The sequence below is a fragment of the Nicotiana attenuata genome, chromosome 12 (genome assembly GCF_001879085.1).
Source record: "Nicotiana attenuata strain UT chromosome 12, NIATTr2, whole genome shotgun sequence".
Classification (NCBI taxonomy): domain Eukaryota; kingdom Viridiplantae; phylum Streptophyta; class Magnoliopsida; order Solanales; family Solanaceae; genus Nicotiana; species Nicotiana attenuata.
The window spans coordinates 12661591-12676595 of NC_032000.1; the positions used below are offsets into that span (position 1 = coordinate 12661591).

Sequence of the window (15005 nt, forward strand, 5' to 3'; positions counted from 1 at the left end):
TCGAAAAAGATACTGGGCATATAAGGAAGCTATCATATAAACAGTCGATAGACACATTAACTGTTCTAGTAACCATATAGTTAGACACCGCTTCTTGATAAAAGTGTTTATGAACCCCACGCCAATATGACGAAAAACGACGTACTAATTTTCACTCAACTTAGATTGCTTGAAACTCCTTAAATTTCTTTCTTTCCAAATTTAACATCAAGGGTTCATATTTTCAACCTCCTCTCCACCCTTCTTCTAATTGTTTGGTAACAATTTTTACAATATATCTATATATTTCGCCTTTATTTTGAAGATATATTTTTATGTTAAACCTGGTCTCTAGGCATGTACATTACACATTTATCATATCTTAACTATCTATAAAATTAAATTTCTCAAGATAATAAATTAGAAGAAAAAAGACTTCTTTCGGCTTATATGGAACGTAGCTCATACACCATAAAATTCAATCTACCTCTGATTTACTTGCATCGTTTGAAGGTGATGTAAACTAGGAGTTCACCAACTGTATAGATCAGTTTTCACAGAACACAACAATAAGTAAATAACACAATTATATTTACGTGGAAACTCTCAGCTCATGGGATTAATAATCACGACCTACACTGGTAGGATTTCAACTTCACTAACTGAGTAAAGTTTAGATTACAACCTATTGTTATCTAGGGATTAAACTCTTAGGGATCATTTGTTACGCGGACTAAATTATCCCGGGATTATAATCCCATGACTAATTTATACCATATGGGAGGTGGGGTAAAATAATTCCAGGTTTGATGGGCTAAGGTTAGATGAGATGGAATATCCTGGATTAAGTTTGGGATTAAATTTATTCCCACATCTTATCCCGCCTTATCCCTCGTACAAAACGACCCCTTAATCCCTCACCTACTCATAATAACTATATTGTAAGCCTTTTTGTAGTAACTCTATTACAAAGCCAACCATTTGACTAACTCTAGTCAAAACAACCACATAGATTATGATTTAAAAGATGTCCTACGAAATGCTTCTGAAAAGCTGAGTAGGAATTACAAATAAATAACATGAACAAAGACACAGTAATACTAAAAGACACATAATATAATCAATGCTGGGATCTGGTCCTTTGTTCTGTTGTTGTTTTGTTCTTCAATGCTTCAGAGAGAATGAAGGCGGCTGCACACTTGAGAGTAATTAATGTTTAGGTTTGGCAAGTGTGTGTTGAAATCCCTTGCCTCACCTTGATAATATATGAGTGAGGTCATCAAAGATGATGCAAGGGAGTGTCTGGTACACAGCATATTTCAACAGTGTTGTTGTACTGTTGCGTGTACAGTGCAACAACTTTAACAATTATTTAAATGTTAACTTGCATTGTGACCGGAGGAACCGATCTCTATTGTTCCCTCTTTTGTTCCCTAATCTGATTTCATTGAGAATTGAACTAGATATTTGACTTATTGCTCTGAATGCTGAGGAACCAATTGCATCAGGTTCCGTATTTGATTTTCTCATGAAATTTATTAAATTATCAAAACAAAAAACTGAAGGCACATAACTTATCAGAAGGAAATGGTCTTGTATATATTGGAGCGCAAGCACACAATTAGCAGCAATGGCAAGAGATAGTAAAGTCAAACTTAATGTGGCATGATTCTGAATTTGTCGGGTCGACGGTGGTTCTCAATATTAGATGGTTAAAATTAAATTAAATAGAAAATATCTAGAATAGGTTGTACCTTTGACTTGTGAAGAATTTCTTTAAGTTAATGTGGAGAATGTGGATTTAATATTATTTCATTGTTACTTTGCAGTGATATGAGATTCTTTCATATTAAGCCACAATGTTGAATTAAATAATGAAACCGATGTTTTATTAATTAAAGGAAGAAAAACTATGAAGTCTTGCATTCAATACTTTTGAGGTTTAAACAGTTACACCAAGCCTGTTTGAAGAATTCAAAGTTATTTAATGAAGCAAGTTTAGACATTGACGCAATTTTTCTCCTATCATATAAGTAAAGTATTCAATTGTTATGTCACGATACATGATACTTAAATAAGCTAACATTTTATACCCTAGGTCATCAAATAGGAACACATAAATAAACATGAATAAAGGAGTTGTAACTTGTAAGGGTGTAACACGTTAGGCTAATTCCACATTAAACAGTAAAATACAGAAAAAAATATTGGGTATATAAAGAAACTGTCATCAATGGTCAATAGACACATTAATTGTTTTTGTGATCATATAGACAACGCTCTTTATAGAAGTTGTAATGACCCGACCGGTCATTTTGAACATTTTCATCCCGTTCAGCTATTTGAAGTCTTGAGTAGCATCGTTCTATGTATTATGACTTATGTGAATCGTCGGTTTTGGTTTTCAGGTTATTCGAAATTGATTTGGAAGAATGGTTCTCAGCTAGGAAGCTTAAAATCGGAAGAGTTGACCAAGTTTGACTTTTTAGTATTTGACCTAGGATTGGAGTTTTGATGGTTCCGTTAGCTCCGTTGACTGACTTTGTATTTATGAGCGCGCCCGAATTGTGATTTGAAGGTCTGTAGTAGAATTAGGCTTGAAATGGCAAAAGTTGGAATTTTGGAAAGTTTGACCAGGAGTGGACTTTTTGATATCGAGGTCGGATTCTGATTCCGGAAGTTGGAGCAGGTTCATAATGTCAAATGTGACTTGTGTGCAAAATTTGAGGTCATTCGGACGTGATTTGATAGGTTTCGGCATCAGTTGTAGAAGTTTGAAGTTTCAAAGTTCATTGATTTTGAATTGAGGTTTGATTCGTTGTTTTGATGTTGTTATATGTGTTTTAAGGCCTCGAGTAGGTCTGTGTTATATTATGGGACTTGTTGGTATGTTTGGACGAGGTCCCGAGTGTTACATCTCGCGTTTTCGTACGTTAAAAGTTTCGTCTTCAGTTAATTGACGTAGACTCGGGGATGAGATCATCTTGACGTTAACGTATTTACGCTATTTATAACAAGCGATAAATAAGTGTTATGAAAGATAAAGGGGTACACGAATTAAAGAAAACGAGTTTCGTTGAAAGTGACCAATTTGGGATAAAATACGGGTCGAGCGATAATACCCGATAATTATAAACTAGTACCATGCAAGGTACCATATGACCACGGTAGTATAATGTATAAAATATATATAAAGTATATTAAGAATAAGTAGAATTTTATGTAATTTGAGGTAATTTTTAAATTTTTCGGGTAATTGATTAATTATCGGATAACAGGACATTATCCAATTAACTAATAAGTGAATAAAAACTTAATAATTTACGCCCCAAATAATCGTGGCAGCATAAAGTGACTCTTAGTCACTCTAAGTATTAGGTGGCTACCTAAGAATACTTAGAACTTCATAGGAAAACATTTAGACACAATCTGATTCTATGTCTCATTTAGAGAAAAGGAACCAAAAGAAAATGACCAAAAATCCTAAAAGAACCTATCCTTTCTTAGTTTGAATTTTCAAGAACAGAAGCTCAATTTCTTCAACGAGCAGAAGCTTGAAAATTCGTTCGAAACATTTCGACAAGCAGAAGTTTCCTTTCCGGCAAATTAATTCTGTATGGGTCAGAATCTGACCTCACGGTAATTAACGGAGTTAATTTCGTCTTGAGCTAATCCATAATTAATAAGTGGTATGGCCACTATTCATAAGAGGATTCGACTCTTGTCCGATTTAATCTACGAGGGCACGGCCCATTCATTCCCCTATGGGGACGGAACCTCAGCGTCGCCACGGCCATTTATTGCCAGCTCACGAAGCTCACATCTATAAATACTAAGAGTGGAAGCCCTAGAAAGGGGGCTGCTTCTTCACCACTATTGACGAGAGAGAGAGAAGAGAAAAACATACCCATCTTATGGGAAGTGAAAATACCATTGTAAGGCTCTGAACCTCTTCATGGAGAGGCAGACCAAACCAGTATTATCAATAAAGGCTTTTAATATTTCTCCCCCTAACCTTGAGTACTTATTTTCATGTTCTTCACTTGGTCCAATGGATTATTACGATTTGCTATGATTTTCCCGTGATTTATCTATATTGTTTTATACTCATAAGATATGTGATAACTTTTGAGCGAACAATTTGGCGCCGTCTGTGGGGATTTCATAGCAAAATCGCGTAGTTCTTCCATGGACCAAAAGGAAAGAAACGCCGGAAAAGGAAGAACAACCCAGCTTAAACAAGCCAAAGCGGCATATCAGGCCGATGGAACTCGAAGATCTCGAACCGAGATCCAGTTCCTCTGTCTCTCATCTATCAGATGGTGCAAACAAGAAGAAGCAGCCCCCCCCCCCCTCCTAAGGGAAGGTTTCTGTAAGGCATCTCCCACATCCCTGATACGAGCTCCGGCCAGAAACCGGCACGGAGATATCTCGAGCCGAGAGTCGCCTCAAGACAGCCTATAAACCTTGGTTGGGAAGACAACGGATGAGCCGCTTAAGGTCTCGAATCCAAACCGAGCTTCAGCACTCAATACCCACAATATGGGACTCAGGCCACGAGCCTTCGTCATCAAAGATCGACAAAGTTCAACAACAGTTGAACTGGGACTCAGGCCATGAGCCTTCGCCATCAAGATTGACAAAATTCAACAACAGTTGAACTGGGATTCAGGCTATGCGCCTTCGCCAGTAAGTTCAACTACGGTTGAACCAAGACAGGCTATGCGCCTTTACCAAAAAGTTCAACTACGGTTGAACCAAGACAGGCTATGCGCCTTCACCAAAAAGTTCAACTACGGTTGAACCAAGACAGGCTATGCGCCTTCACCAAAAAGTTCAACTACGGTTGAACCAAGACAGGCTATGCGCCATCACCAAAAAGTTCAACTACGGTTGAACCAAGACAGGCTATGCGCCTTCACCAAAAAAGTTCAACTACGGTTGAACCGGGACTCAGGCTATGCGCCTTCACCAAAAAGTTCAACTACGGTTGAACCAAGACAGGCTATGCGCCTTCACCAAAAAGGTTCAACTACGGTTGAATGGGGACTCAGGCTATGCGCCTTCACCAAAAAGTTCAACTACGGTTGAACCAAGACAGGCTATGCGCCTTCACCAAAAAGTTCAACTACGGTTGAACCAAGACAGGCTATGCGCCTTCGCCAAAAAGTTCAACTACGGTTGAACAAAGATTCAGGCTATGCGCCTTCACCAAAAAAGTTCAACTACGGTTGAACCAAGACAGGCTATGCGCCTTCACCAAAAAGTTCAACTACGGTTGAACCAAGACAGGCTATGCGCCTTCACCAAAAAGTTCAACTACGGTTGAACCGGGACTCAGGCTATGCGCCTTCACCAAAAAAGTTCAACTACGGTTGAACCAAGACAGGCTATGCGCCTTCACCAAAAAGTTCAACTACGGTTGAACCAAGACAGGCTATGCGCCTTCACCAAAAAAGTTCAACTACGGTTGAACCGGGACTCAGGCTATGCGCCTTCACCAAAAAGTTCAACTACGGTTGAACCGGGACTCAGGCTATGCGCCTTCACCAAAAAGTTCAACTACGGTTGAACCAAGACAGGCTATGCGCCTTCACCAAAAAGTTCAACTACGGTTGAACCAAGACAGGCTATGCGCCTTCACCAAAAAAGTTCAACTACGGTTGAACCGGGACTCAGGCTATGCGCCTTCACCAAAAAGTTCAACTACGGTTGAACCAAGACAGGCTATGCGCCTTGAAGTATCGCCTTCCAAAAATAACGGTTGACTAGATTCGACTACGGTGAGTAAACGACTCGACGACAGTCGAAGTCGCCTACATGGCTAAGGCCATCAATTATATTATGGCTAAGGCCATCGCCGCCAACGGTCGACCTAGATTCGACTACGGTGAGTAAACGACTCGACGACAGTCGAAGTCGCCTACATGGCTAAGGCCATCAATTATATTATGGCTAAGGCCGTCGATTCCATCACGACTAAAGTCGTTGATCTAAATTCGACCAGGGCCGCCAACGCCGACGGTCAACAAAAAGTGCAACAAATGCTCTAAAGAACGAAAGAGAAACAGTGACACAAAAAAAAGGAGGGGAAACAGAAGTCATATTTCATTTATATCCAAAAGATATACATATAACTGGCCTGAGAAAAGGCCCCATCTACACAAGAAATATATATACATACAAGCCCTAAGAGCCTTCACCACCCCTCCCGTCACGACCCGCCGGGTCGCCGTCCGGTCTGTTGCCGTCTCCAGACTGATAAGCCTTGGAAATCCACGAGCTGGAGTCCAAACGATTGACGTCCTCAGAATTACAGCCCTCCCTACCAGGCGAGTCGGAGCTATAACCGGCCGCTTCACGGGCAACACGGGTCAAGTGCCGTTGCCTTTCAACTTCCGCCTCGGAAGCTCGACCTGCCGCCAAAAACTCCTCAAAAACGACCAACCTGGCGTCATGATACACCCACATCTCGTGCGCCTCACGATGCACGGCATCCTGTGGGGCAGTTCGCCTGAGAACCTCAACTTCGGCCGTCCTAGCATCAAGCTCAGCTGTAAGGGCCGTGACCTGGGCCCGCAGTTCCGCAGCCTCCGCCGCCACCCCACAGCTTATCTCCAAGTCCTCCTCTTTTGACTGAAGGAGGGTTTCCAGCTCGATATTTCGAGCCAAAGCAGCCATCAGCTGCTCATCAATCTCCTTCAGCTCAGCCGTTCTCTTCTTTAAAAGAGCCTCTGATTCCTCAAGGCCCTCACGGAACGTCTGGAACTGGGGGTCCTGCTTAAGCATGTCTGCCAACGCCTGATGCTTGGCACGAACCTCTTTATACTTCTTCGCCATTTTGGTGAAAGTGGTCGCTTTCTTTTGTTCACGCCACCTCCTCTCCACCGTCGACAGTGAAATCAATCACCAGACCTCCGGGCCGAGGAACTACCTCGTCAACCGACGGAACTTCTCCGGTCTCTATCTGTTCTGCACCTCCCATTGCCGGAGGTGGCCCTTCAACTACCGGAAAATCTATCGGAAGAGCATCGTGGGAAGAACTGCCTGCCATTGTTGATCTACTAAAGAGAAAGGATAGAATTTGGTGGGCAAGACAAAGGTTATCACAATCAAAGGAAAGAAAGAAGAAGATGAATTAGCAGAATGAAAAAGTTTCCTCAGAATCTCTCTCAGATGAACAATGAAGATATGAGAAATGAATGCCTCAATCCACCTTTATAGGCAACATAAATGGCTTTCGCGAAACCAAATAGCCATCGTTAACTGCACGACCAACCGTAAAACGGTTCGGTTCTGCCTAAGCATGCGTCATTATGACAAGCTCCGCGAAGCGGTTTCTTAGCCATCCGCCAACGTCCCGCCGTCAGAATAATCGCAACGGCCTGCGAACGCTAAACGAATGTGCCGTACGCCTTCAAAATTCTGGACGTGACCAAATACGTACCCGGCGCATACTCATTCCCTACGGCCATCGCCAATATATGAAAGGCTACGGCCATCCCCAATATATGAAAGGCTACGGCCATCTCTAATGTATGAAAGGCTCTCCAATATATGAAAGGCTATGGCCATCTCCAACATGTAAACGGCTAAGGCCACCGCCGTCAATAAGTCGACCCCCTTATTCGAGTTTTTTCAAATCACAGTCGATGAAGTCCGCTCATCGAGCTCGGCCGAAGCACGACCTCAATAAGCGGAGGGACTAACTGTATGGGTCAGAATCCGATCTCACGGTAATTAACGGAGTTAATCTCGTCTTGAGCTAATCCATAATTAATAAGTGGTATGGCCACTTATTCATAAGAGGATTCGACTCTTGTCCAATTTAATCTACGAGGGCACGTCCCATTCATTCCCCCATGGGGACGGAACCTCAGCGTGGCCACGGCCATTTATTGCCAGCTCACGAAGCTCACATCTATAAATAATAAGAGTGGAAGCCCTAGAAAGGGGGCTGCTTCTTCACCACTATTGAGAAGAGAGAGAGAGAAGAGAAAAATATACCCATCTTATGGGAAGAGAAAACACCATTGTAAGGCTCTGAACCTCTTCATGGAGAGGCAGACCAAACCAATATTATCAATAAAGGCTTTTAATGTTTCTCCCCCTAATCCTGAGTACTTACTTTCGTTTCCTTCATGTGGTCCAACGGATTATTACGGTTTGCTATGATTTTCCCGTGATTTATTTATATTGTTTTATACTCATAAGATATGTGATAACTTTTGAGCAAACAAAGTACAACAAGGACGTAGATTCATCCGTGAGAACCAAAATCAAAGTAAGGAAAACTGCGTACCTAGAGGAGAAGGAATATAGGAGAATGACAGCAAGTTTATAGAGAAAGACAGAAAGTAGATGTCAAATAATGCCCCATAATGGCAGCATGTTCGAGAGAAAAAGAGGCAGTAGCTATCAAATAATGCCCCATTCTAATTTTAATTTGGTTTGATAGTCATGTCCTTGCTTTAATATTAAAGATTGAGATTTATATAATATAAACTCTTAGATAAGAAGTCAAATCTCACCACTGCATACGAAGTCATGTCAATCATGATTTGCTTCATAGAGATTTCGAGCGATTGACATGAAGGTTTGTTGCTACTACTTATTTGGTTCTGATAAAAGCAGGAAGAAGCAATATAAGAACTGTATGGTGTATAGTAGCATCCTAACTCTGGAGTTCTGCAGACACAAATTTACATGATGAGAAGTTTTAAACAAAAGGTACATCCGAGATAACTCCAGATTTTACATAACTGAAAAGAGATAAAATTTTGATATTTTTGTAAGCAAAGTGGAGACAAACATTTGCGAGTCCCCTAGGAGGGAGTATTGGAGCCAGACCAATCAGTAACAACAGAGTTTACTCCCAATATAACACTTTTCGGCGCTAATTCGAATTTAATCAGGCCCCTATACAAATAAAGGATGCTGAGCAAGAAATCGAAAATAAATGAATTAAAGAGAATCATTTGTAGTAATTGAAAAGTCATGTCGTAATTGAATCTACGGACCTGTAACATGTTTGGGGATTGTTATGTATGTGTCATGTCCAAATAAATAATTTTCTTGTGAGACAATGCCTCACGTGCGAACTATATGGTCCACCTCAAAATTTTTGTTGTGTAAATAAAGATTCATAAAAGAAATAACTTCGACTAAAGGCGCATACAATGGGAATTTTTTTTGTAATAAAGTAGCTCGCAAGAACCTTAAAACAGATATACCTTATTGATTTTGGAAGATCCAATATATGTTGCTTCACTAATCATTCTGCATTTTATAATTGCAAAGTATAGATAGACAGTGAACCCTCCTCCTTTTTTCGGGCTTGGGACCGGCTGTGGTGCAGTAGTGTAACTGAAATACAGGCGGAGTTAAAAACTTGCTTTTTTAATTGTTGAGCTAAAGATCATTAGGTTTCCTACGAGAAAGCTTTCTGAATAATTTCATCATAAACCACATTATATGTTGAATGATCATCATTACTGTCTGTTGTAGATGGGCGAATCAGTATTTTAACACAGTTTGAACTTTTCGCTCTTAATAAAGCAACATAAAGTTGACCATGAGAAAAAGCAGGTTCACGTAGGTAAATTCCAACAAAATCTAATGTTTGACCTTGAGCTTTGTTTATGGTCATAGCAAAGCACAAGCATAGAGAAAATTGTGTTCTCTTAAATTGAACAGGTATTTTTTCATCTTGTGATGTTAACAATGGTATTCTCGGAATAAATACATGTGTATTTTTGAAATCACCACTTTCAATTTTAGCACTTATGACATGTGTTCTAAAGTCACATCATGTTAACCGTGTGCCGTTGCATAAACCTTCGCAAGGATTCAGATTTCGTAACAATATAACTGGACAATTCTCCTTTAAAGTTAACTTATAAGGCGGTAAACCAGGAGGATCTAAACTATGTAGAAAATCTTCAAACTGGCTTTGATCATTCGGTTCAATAGTTTCATCTATTGCAACAAATGTTTTAGACCTTTATGGGAATTTAGTGATTAACATATTACTTATTTCGTTTACAAAGTCATTCTTCGTTGTTAAAATAACACGAGAGGTTATCATAGATGAATCAGGAGAAAATGCATGCAAATCAGGATACGTTACACTAAACAGTGCATCTAAGGATTCCGCTTCAGTCGTAAAAGGAATAACAAAAGAATTAGGAATCTCTATTTTGTCTTCACAGTTAGTTCTTTCTGTTCCATTTCCATTTCGAAGTAAATATTCACAAAAAGAAGGATCTGTTCTTGCTCGCATATTTTCAAATAGGTATAATTTCTCAAGTTTATTCCAAATTTCAGAATACAATAAGCTTTCATGAATAAAATCTTCTTTTTTTCCATTTCGAACAACTGGTGGAGTTTGTCTAAAGTCACCTCCAAATAAAATAACTTTACCACCAAACATTGTATCGACGTCCATAATATCTCTCAAAAGTGCATCAAGAGCTTCAATCATATTCTTTTTTGCCATTGATGCCTCATCCCATACAATTAATTTTGCATCTCTAATTAGACGTGTGAGTGAACTTTGTTTACTAATGTTGCAACGAAAATTATCATTTATATCAATAGGCATTTTGAACCGTGAATGAGCAGTCCATCCTCCTGGAAGGATAGAAGCTGCCACACCAGAAGTTGAAGTTGCAGTTGATAACAAGTGCTGTTTTATTTTTGGCCAAGACGGATTGCATGTCATAGTAAAAAATAATCAGGTTTTCCAAAACGTTGCACTAATGCAATATCATCCATATACCGTCGATGCATATCTCTTGGCCCTCCTATAAAAGTAACAGGGAGGAATGTTTTCTCGCCAATCTTGGAAGCTTCTGTTTCACCAAGTCTTAAAAAATTAATAAGTCCTTGTAGCATATCTATTCGAAACAAATCTTGATTAAAAAAATAAAAATTTAATCTTTGTGTTTCTAGCTTTATGAACATATCTACTATGAATTGTTGAAATAATCTTCCACAACATGAGACTTCATTTTTTTCATCCTCTCTTATCTGAAATTTGTAACAGTAATACTCACGGCAAGAAACTGTCATTCTTTTTCGTTTTCCGTTTCTCATAGTCTGAGCTTCCATATCAAGAAATCCATTAATGGAACACATGTTCTTTACACTCGGTAATTCTTCATGTTTACAATAACGTTGATCTCTTCGTGCGATTTTTTTTAATACCACAATGCCATCCGTTTTGATCGTATGGAAATAATAACGGGTATTGTAATGGGTCATAACATTCATAATAGTACTTTACTGACTGAGTCTTGTCACTATGTGTGTATATACGAATATGAGGTGTAGAAAACAGTATCGGCAGCATTATCATGTACCCATATTCCAGCCACCTCTGTTGTAGTTGGTAGATTATATACACGTTGATCTGACTTTGGTTCACATTTAAGCACGATATAATAATCAGATAGTTTCAGAACGTTTGTCAAGGATTTTTAAAAAATGGAATATGGATTAATTGAGAGCACATGCATAAGTTATACTTGAACAAGCCATTCTGTTCGCCAGTTCATTTTCGTTATCGTAAAAGTATAACTGCATATTCTTTCCTTTTTTATCAGAAGCAAGTAAATCAGGTATAAAATGATACATTTGTCCCTTAACTCGAAACGTATATATACCATGATATCTCCTCGCCAAATCTTTATCATTGGTTACACCAAGTGAAGTAAAGACAAACATATTGTTGTATGTTATAATGTAGGTTCAAAAGTGCTTAGCTTCTTCAGTGTTGCCTTTATACAAATCTGATAATTCATTAGGCAGCTCATATGAAACTAACTTAACTGACCCGCTGCCACAACAAAATCCAGGAAGTTCATATTGAAACCTTTTTGCATTGCAAAATTTACAGTTTGGAACATATTTTAATTGTGCATAATCCGCATCTTTGTCATTATTTTTCTTATGGATTACTTTGGTCAAGGTATGACCTGTATGTTATAAGTATTGTTAAAAATAAAGACATGGAAAATATTCTACTAATGAATAGTGTTACTCTAGCGTAAAAGAAATACTAACCTTTGCTTGTGGCAGTAGGGAACACATTTTGTTGTCTCTTAGATGTACGCGATGTTGATCCTGGGGCACATATTGTCACAATTTAGATATACACCTAAGCCGTGACGTACTAACAAAGATGTTCATAGACGTTCTAGCTTTACCTCTTTCAAATACAGAAAATGCATGAGCAGCATTTTCTCCTTTATCAAAAGAACTTGAGGAAGTATTAAGTCCTGCCAACTGCGACAAATACAAAACACATTTTACATTTAATATATTCAAGCAAATGCTTATAAAATAATTACTTAGTAAAATATGAATATTTATCTGTCTGCTGCTACATTAACATAACGTAAATAAAACGTAATAATTCAGTCTAACTTTCGTCGTCAGCAGAAGAAGCCTCTCTTATGATAAGAGCAGTATGTTTTCGAATCATAGGGTGACATTGATAAATTACTCTTTCATCTGGATCAACTGCCGATTTTATGGAACTATTCCATTTTTGCCGCTCAAGTTCTTTGGTGCGGCATTATAGTAACATTGCCTCTTTTTTATCAGGCGATATTTGCCCATAGATATCACGTCTTCTGACATTCTTGTCAGAGTTTGTATTCTGCATATGGCCGTTTGTTTCTTTGGCCGGAAGATATTTTTTTCACAATTTTATTACCACAAGATAACTGCATTTATAGCATTCAAATCAGAAAAGGCATCAGCGGACCCTAAGTAACAAATTTTGTTGTTCATTCTAGTGGTAAATAATAGAAAGATAATAATCCATTGGGGTTCAGTCTTTTAAAGACCAATTCTTTTAAAGAAAGTAGATAGAAGCAAAATAAAAAAAACTGAAGAGAACTTAGAATTCACATAAGAAATCCAAAATAAACAAATTAATAAAAACAGAGAACAAATCAGAACCCAACCTCAGTTTGTTTTCACCTTTCTGAAACGAATCTTAAGACTAAACTGAAGAAAAGATTGCTAATCAAGCCAAAACCCTAAAGATATGATCTTTTTGCAGAAGAACAAAAAGTAGAACAGAAAGCATAAATAAAATAAAAAACCTGCTCTTTGTGGTATGTGTGAATCGAAAAAGGCTGATTACTCAAATTGCGTTGAATTATTAGGTGAGGTCTGCTAGATTTTGGGACAATTGATGTTGTCCTCTTTCCTTTCTTCGTTATTTTTGTTTTGGGAGTGGATGCTTACAAGTTCTGAATGGAGTTTTTAGCTTTGAGAAAATTGGGAGTCCACGCGTTGGTCAGCAATAAGGTTGAGCTGTAAATTACTGAAATTACGAAAATACCCCAAGACAAATTAGAAAATTCAAAGGAACAGACACGTTGACAGAGAGGTGCATGTGTTCCCTCTTCTAATATAAGTAGGAATTTGGGGTCTAGTCATTTAAATCTGAGAGGTTCGATCAGGTCCTCTTTGGTAACCTCTAAGTGCAACGTATCTAGGGTGAACAACGTGTTGGGGCATATACTATTAACCATGCATTTAGATAATTATTATGGTTAAAAGTTTAAGTGGGAGATTGTTGGGATATATACTATTAACCATGGGTTTGGTTTAGATACACTAGTTTTTATTATACAATAACTGTTTATTCAATTTTAATAAAGTTTTAAATAGATCATATATTAGTCTGTGTCCTTTGCTTATATAGTAGATGATTTAGTGTATAGAGTTCAGCTTATATACGGAAGATTAAATCATCGGTTCTTATAAGTATAAAGTTTGAGTTCACAATCTAATGATAGAATTGGACAAACAATCATGGATGATCGCAGCACAAGATTAAATATAATTTATCTTGATTATGGGAATGGTTTAATTCCAACTTCTTGTGCTAGTACATTTTGTATGTATTGAACGGACCAATTATAGATAAGTATTTTATACCGACTTAATAAAATAAACTCTCTAGCCATTAAATGTACTTATACTCTTAATCTTGATATAATTATTATTAGCTGCGGACATTATTATTGTTTTGATTTATTAAAAGGCGAGATTCTTTAGTGGGTCAATATGCCTGGTAAATTGGATAATAATAATGTACATTTGCGAAGTAATAGTTAGTTGATGGAACCCATGTCTCAGTTTATAGATTGATGATACACATTACGAAAGTTTATAAGTTTTCATGTGTAAACCCGGTCGGTGGATTTTGTATCCGACACATGAAATAAGTTAAGCAAAAGTCTAAGGAAATAATCAATAAATTAAATCGTCAATAATTTAATTTAATTGATTAGTATCTGAATCTTAACATGGAGATTTAAATAAGATTTAATGGATGAATTTCGAAATTGAATAAGGAGTGCAATTACGAATTTTTAGAGGAATAATTCGTAACTAATTATGGTACATATTAATTTAGAAAATTAGAAATTAATTCCATAATTGGAGCCTTGTTAATTAAATTTTGTGGTCCCTACTGTGCCTAAATAATAGAAAATAAAGGAATCCTTTTTCTGGTGGAAAAGAAAACCCAACAGGTTTTGGAAAAGGGGTTTAACCCTTAAAACTTACGCTATAAATACATAAGGTTTTCCACCTAGAGGGAGTAGTACATGGTGGCCGAATTTTCAGCCAAGTTTTTCTAGAAAATTTTGCCTACACGAAAGTGCTATTTTCGGATATTATTTGGGTAACACAGTAGAAGACCGTGAAACGTTTAGAGATCGTGATCGAGCGGGTGATGGAGATTTCAATGAGTTGCTGTGGAATTATAGGCTCACGTGACAGAGGAGCTTTGTTTACGCTTCAAGAGGTAACCCGTGAAATTCCGTTTATACTAGTTGTCTAGATTACATGTGATTTTGATACTGGGATTGCTTTTGCTGTTTATTATAATCCATCAATTGGTATCAGAGACCACTCACATCTAATTAGATAACTAAGTGTTTCATGAAACAAGAATATCGTGTTTATGTGCGTTTTGGAATTACATGTATATGTGATTT

General features: G+C 37.9%; 1 protein-coding gene across 1 annotated transcript; it reads right to left on the minus strand.

Moving 5' to 3' along the window:
- Positions 9983-10702, minus strand: LOC109235896 (ATP-dependent DNA helicase RRM3-like). The gene has a single exon (XM_019402143.1). It carries the CDS (start codon positions 10700-10702, stop codon positions 9983-9985), a length of 720 nt encoding a protein of 239 aa, XP_019257688.1.

Coding starts and splice junctions, on each gene's coding strand:
- LOC109235896 (XM_019402143.1), bottom strand. CDS start 10,702: ATGACATGCAATCCGTCTTGGCCAAAAATAAAACAGCACTTGTTATCA.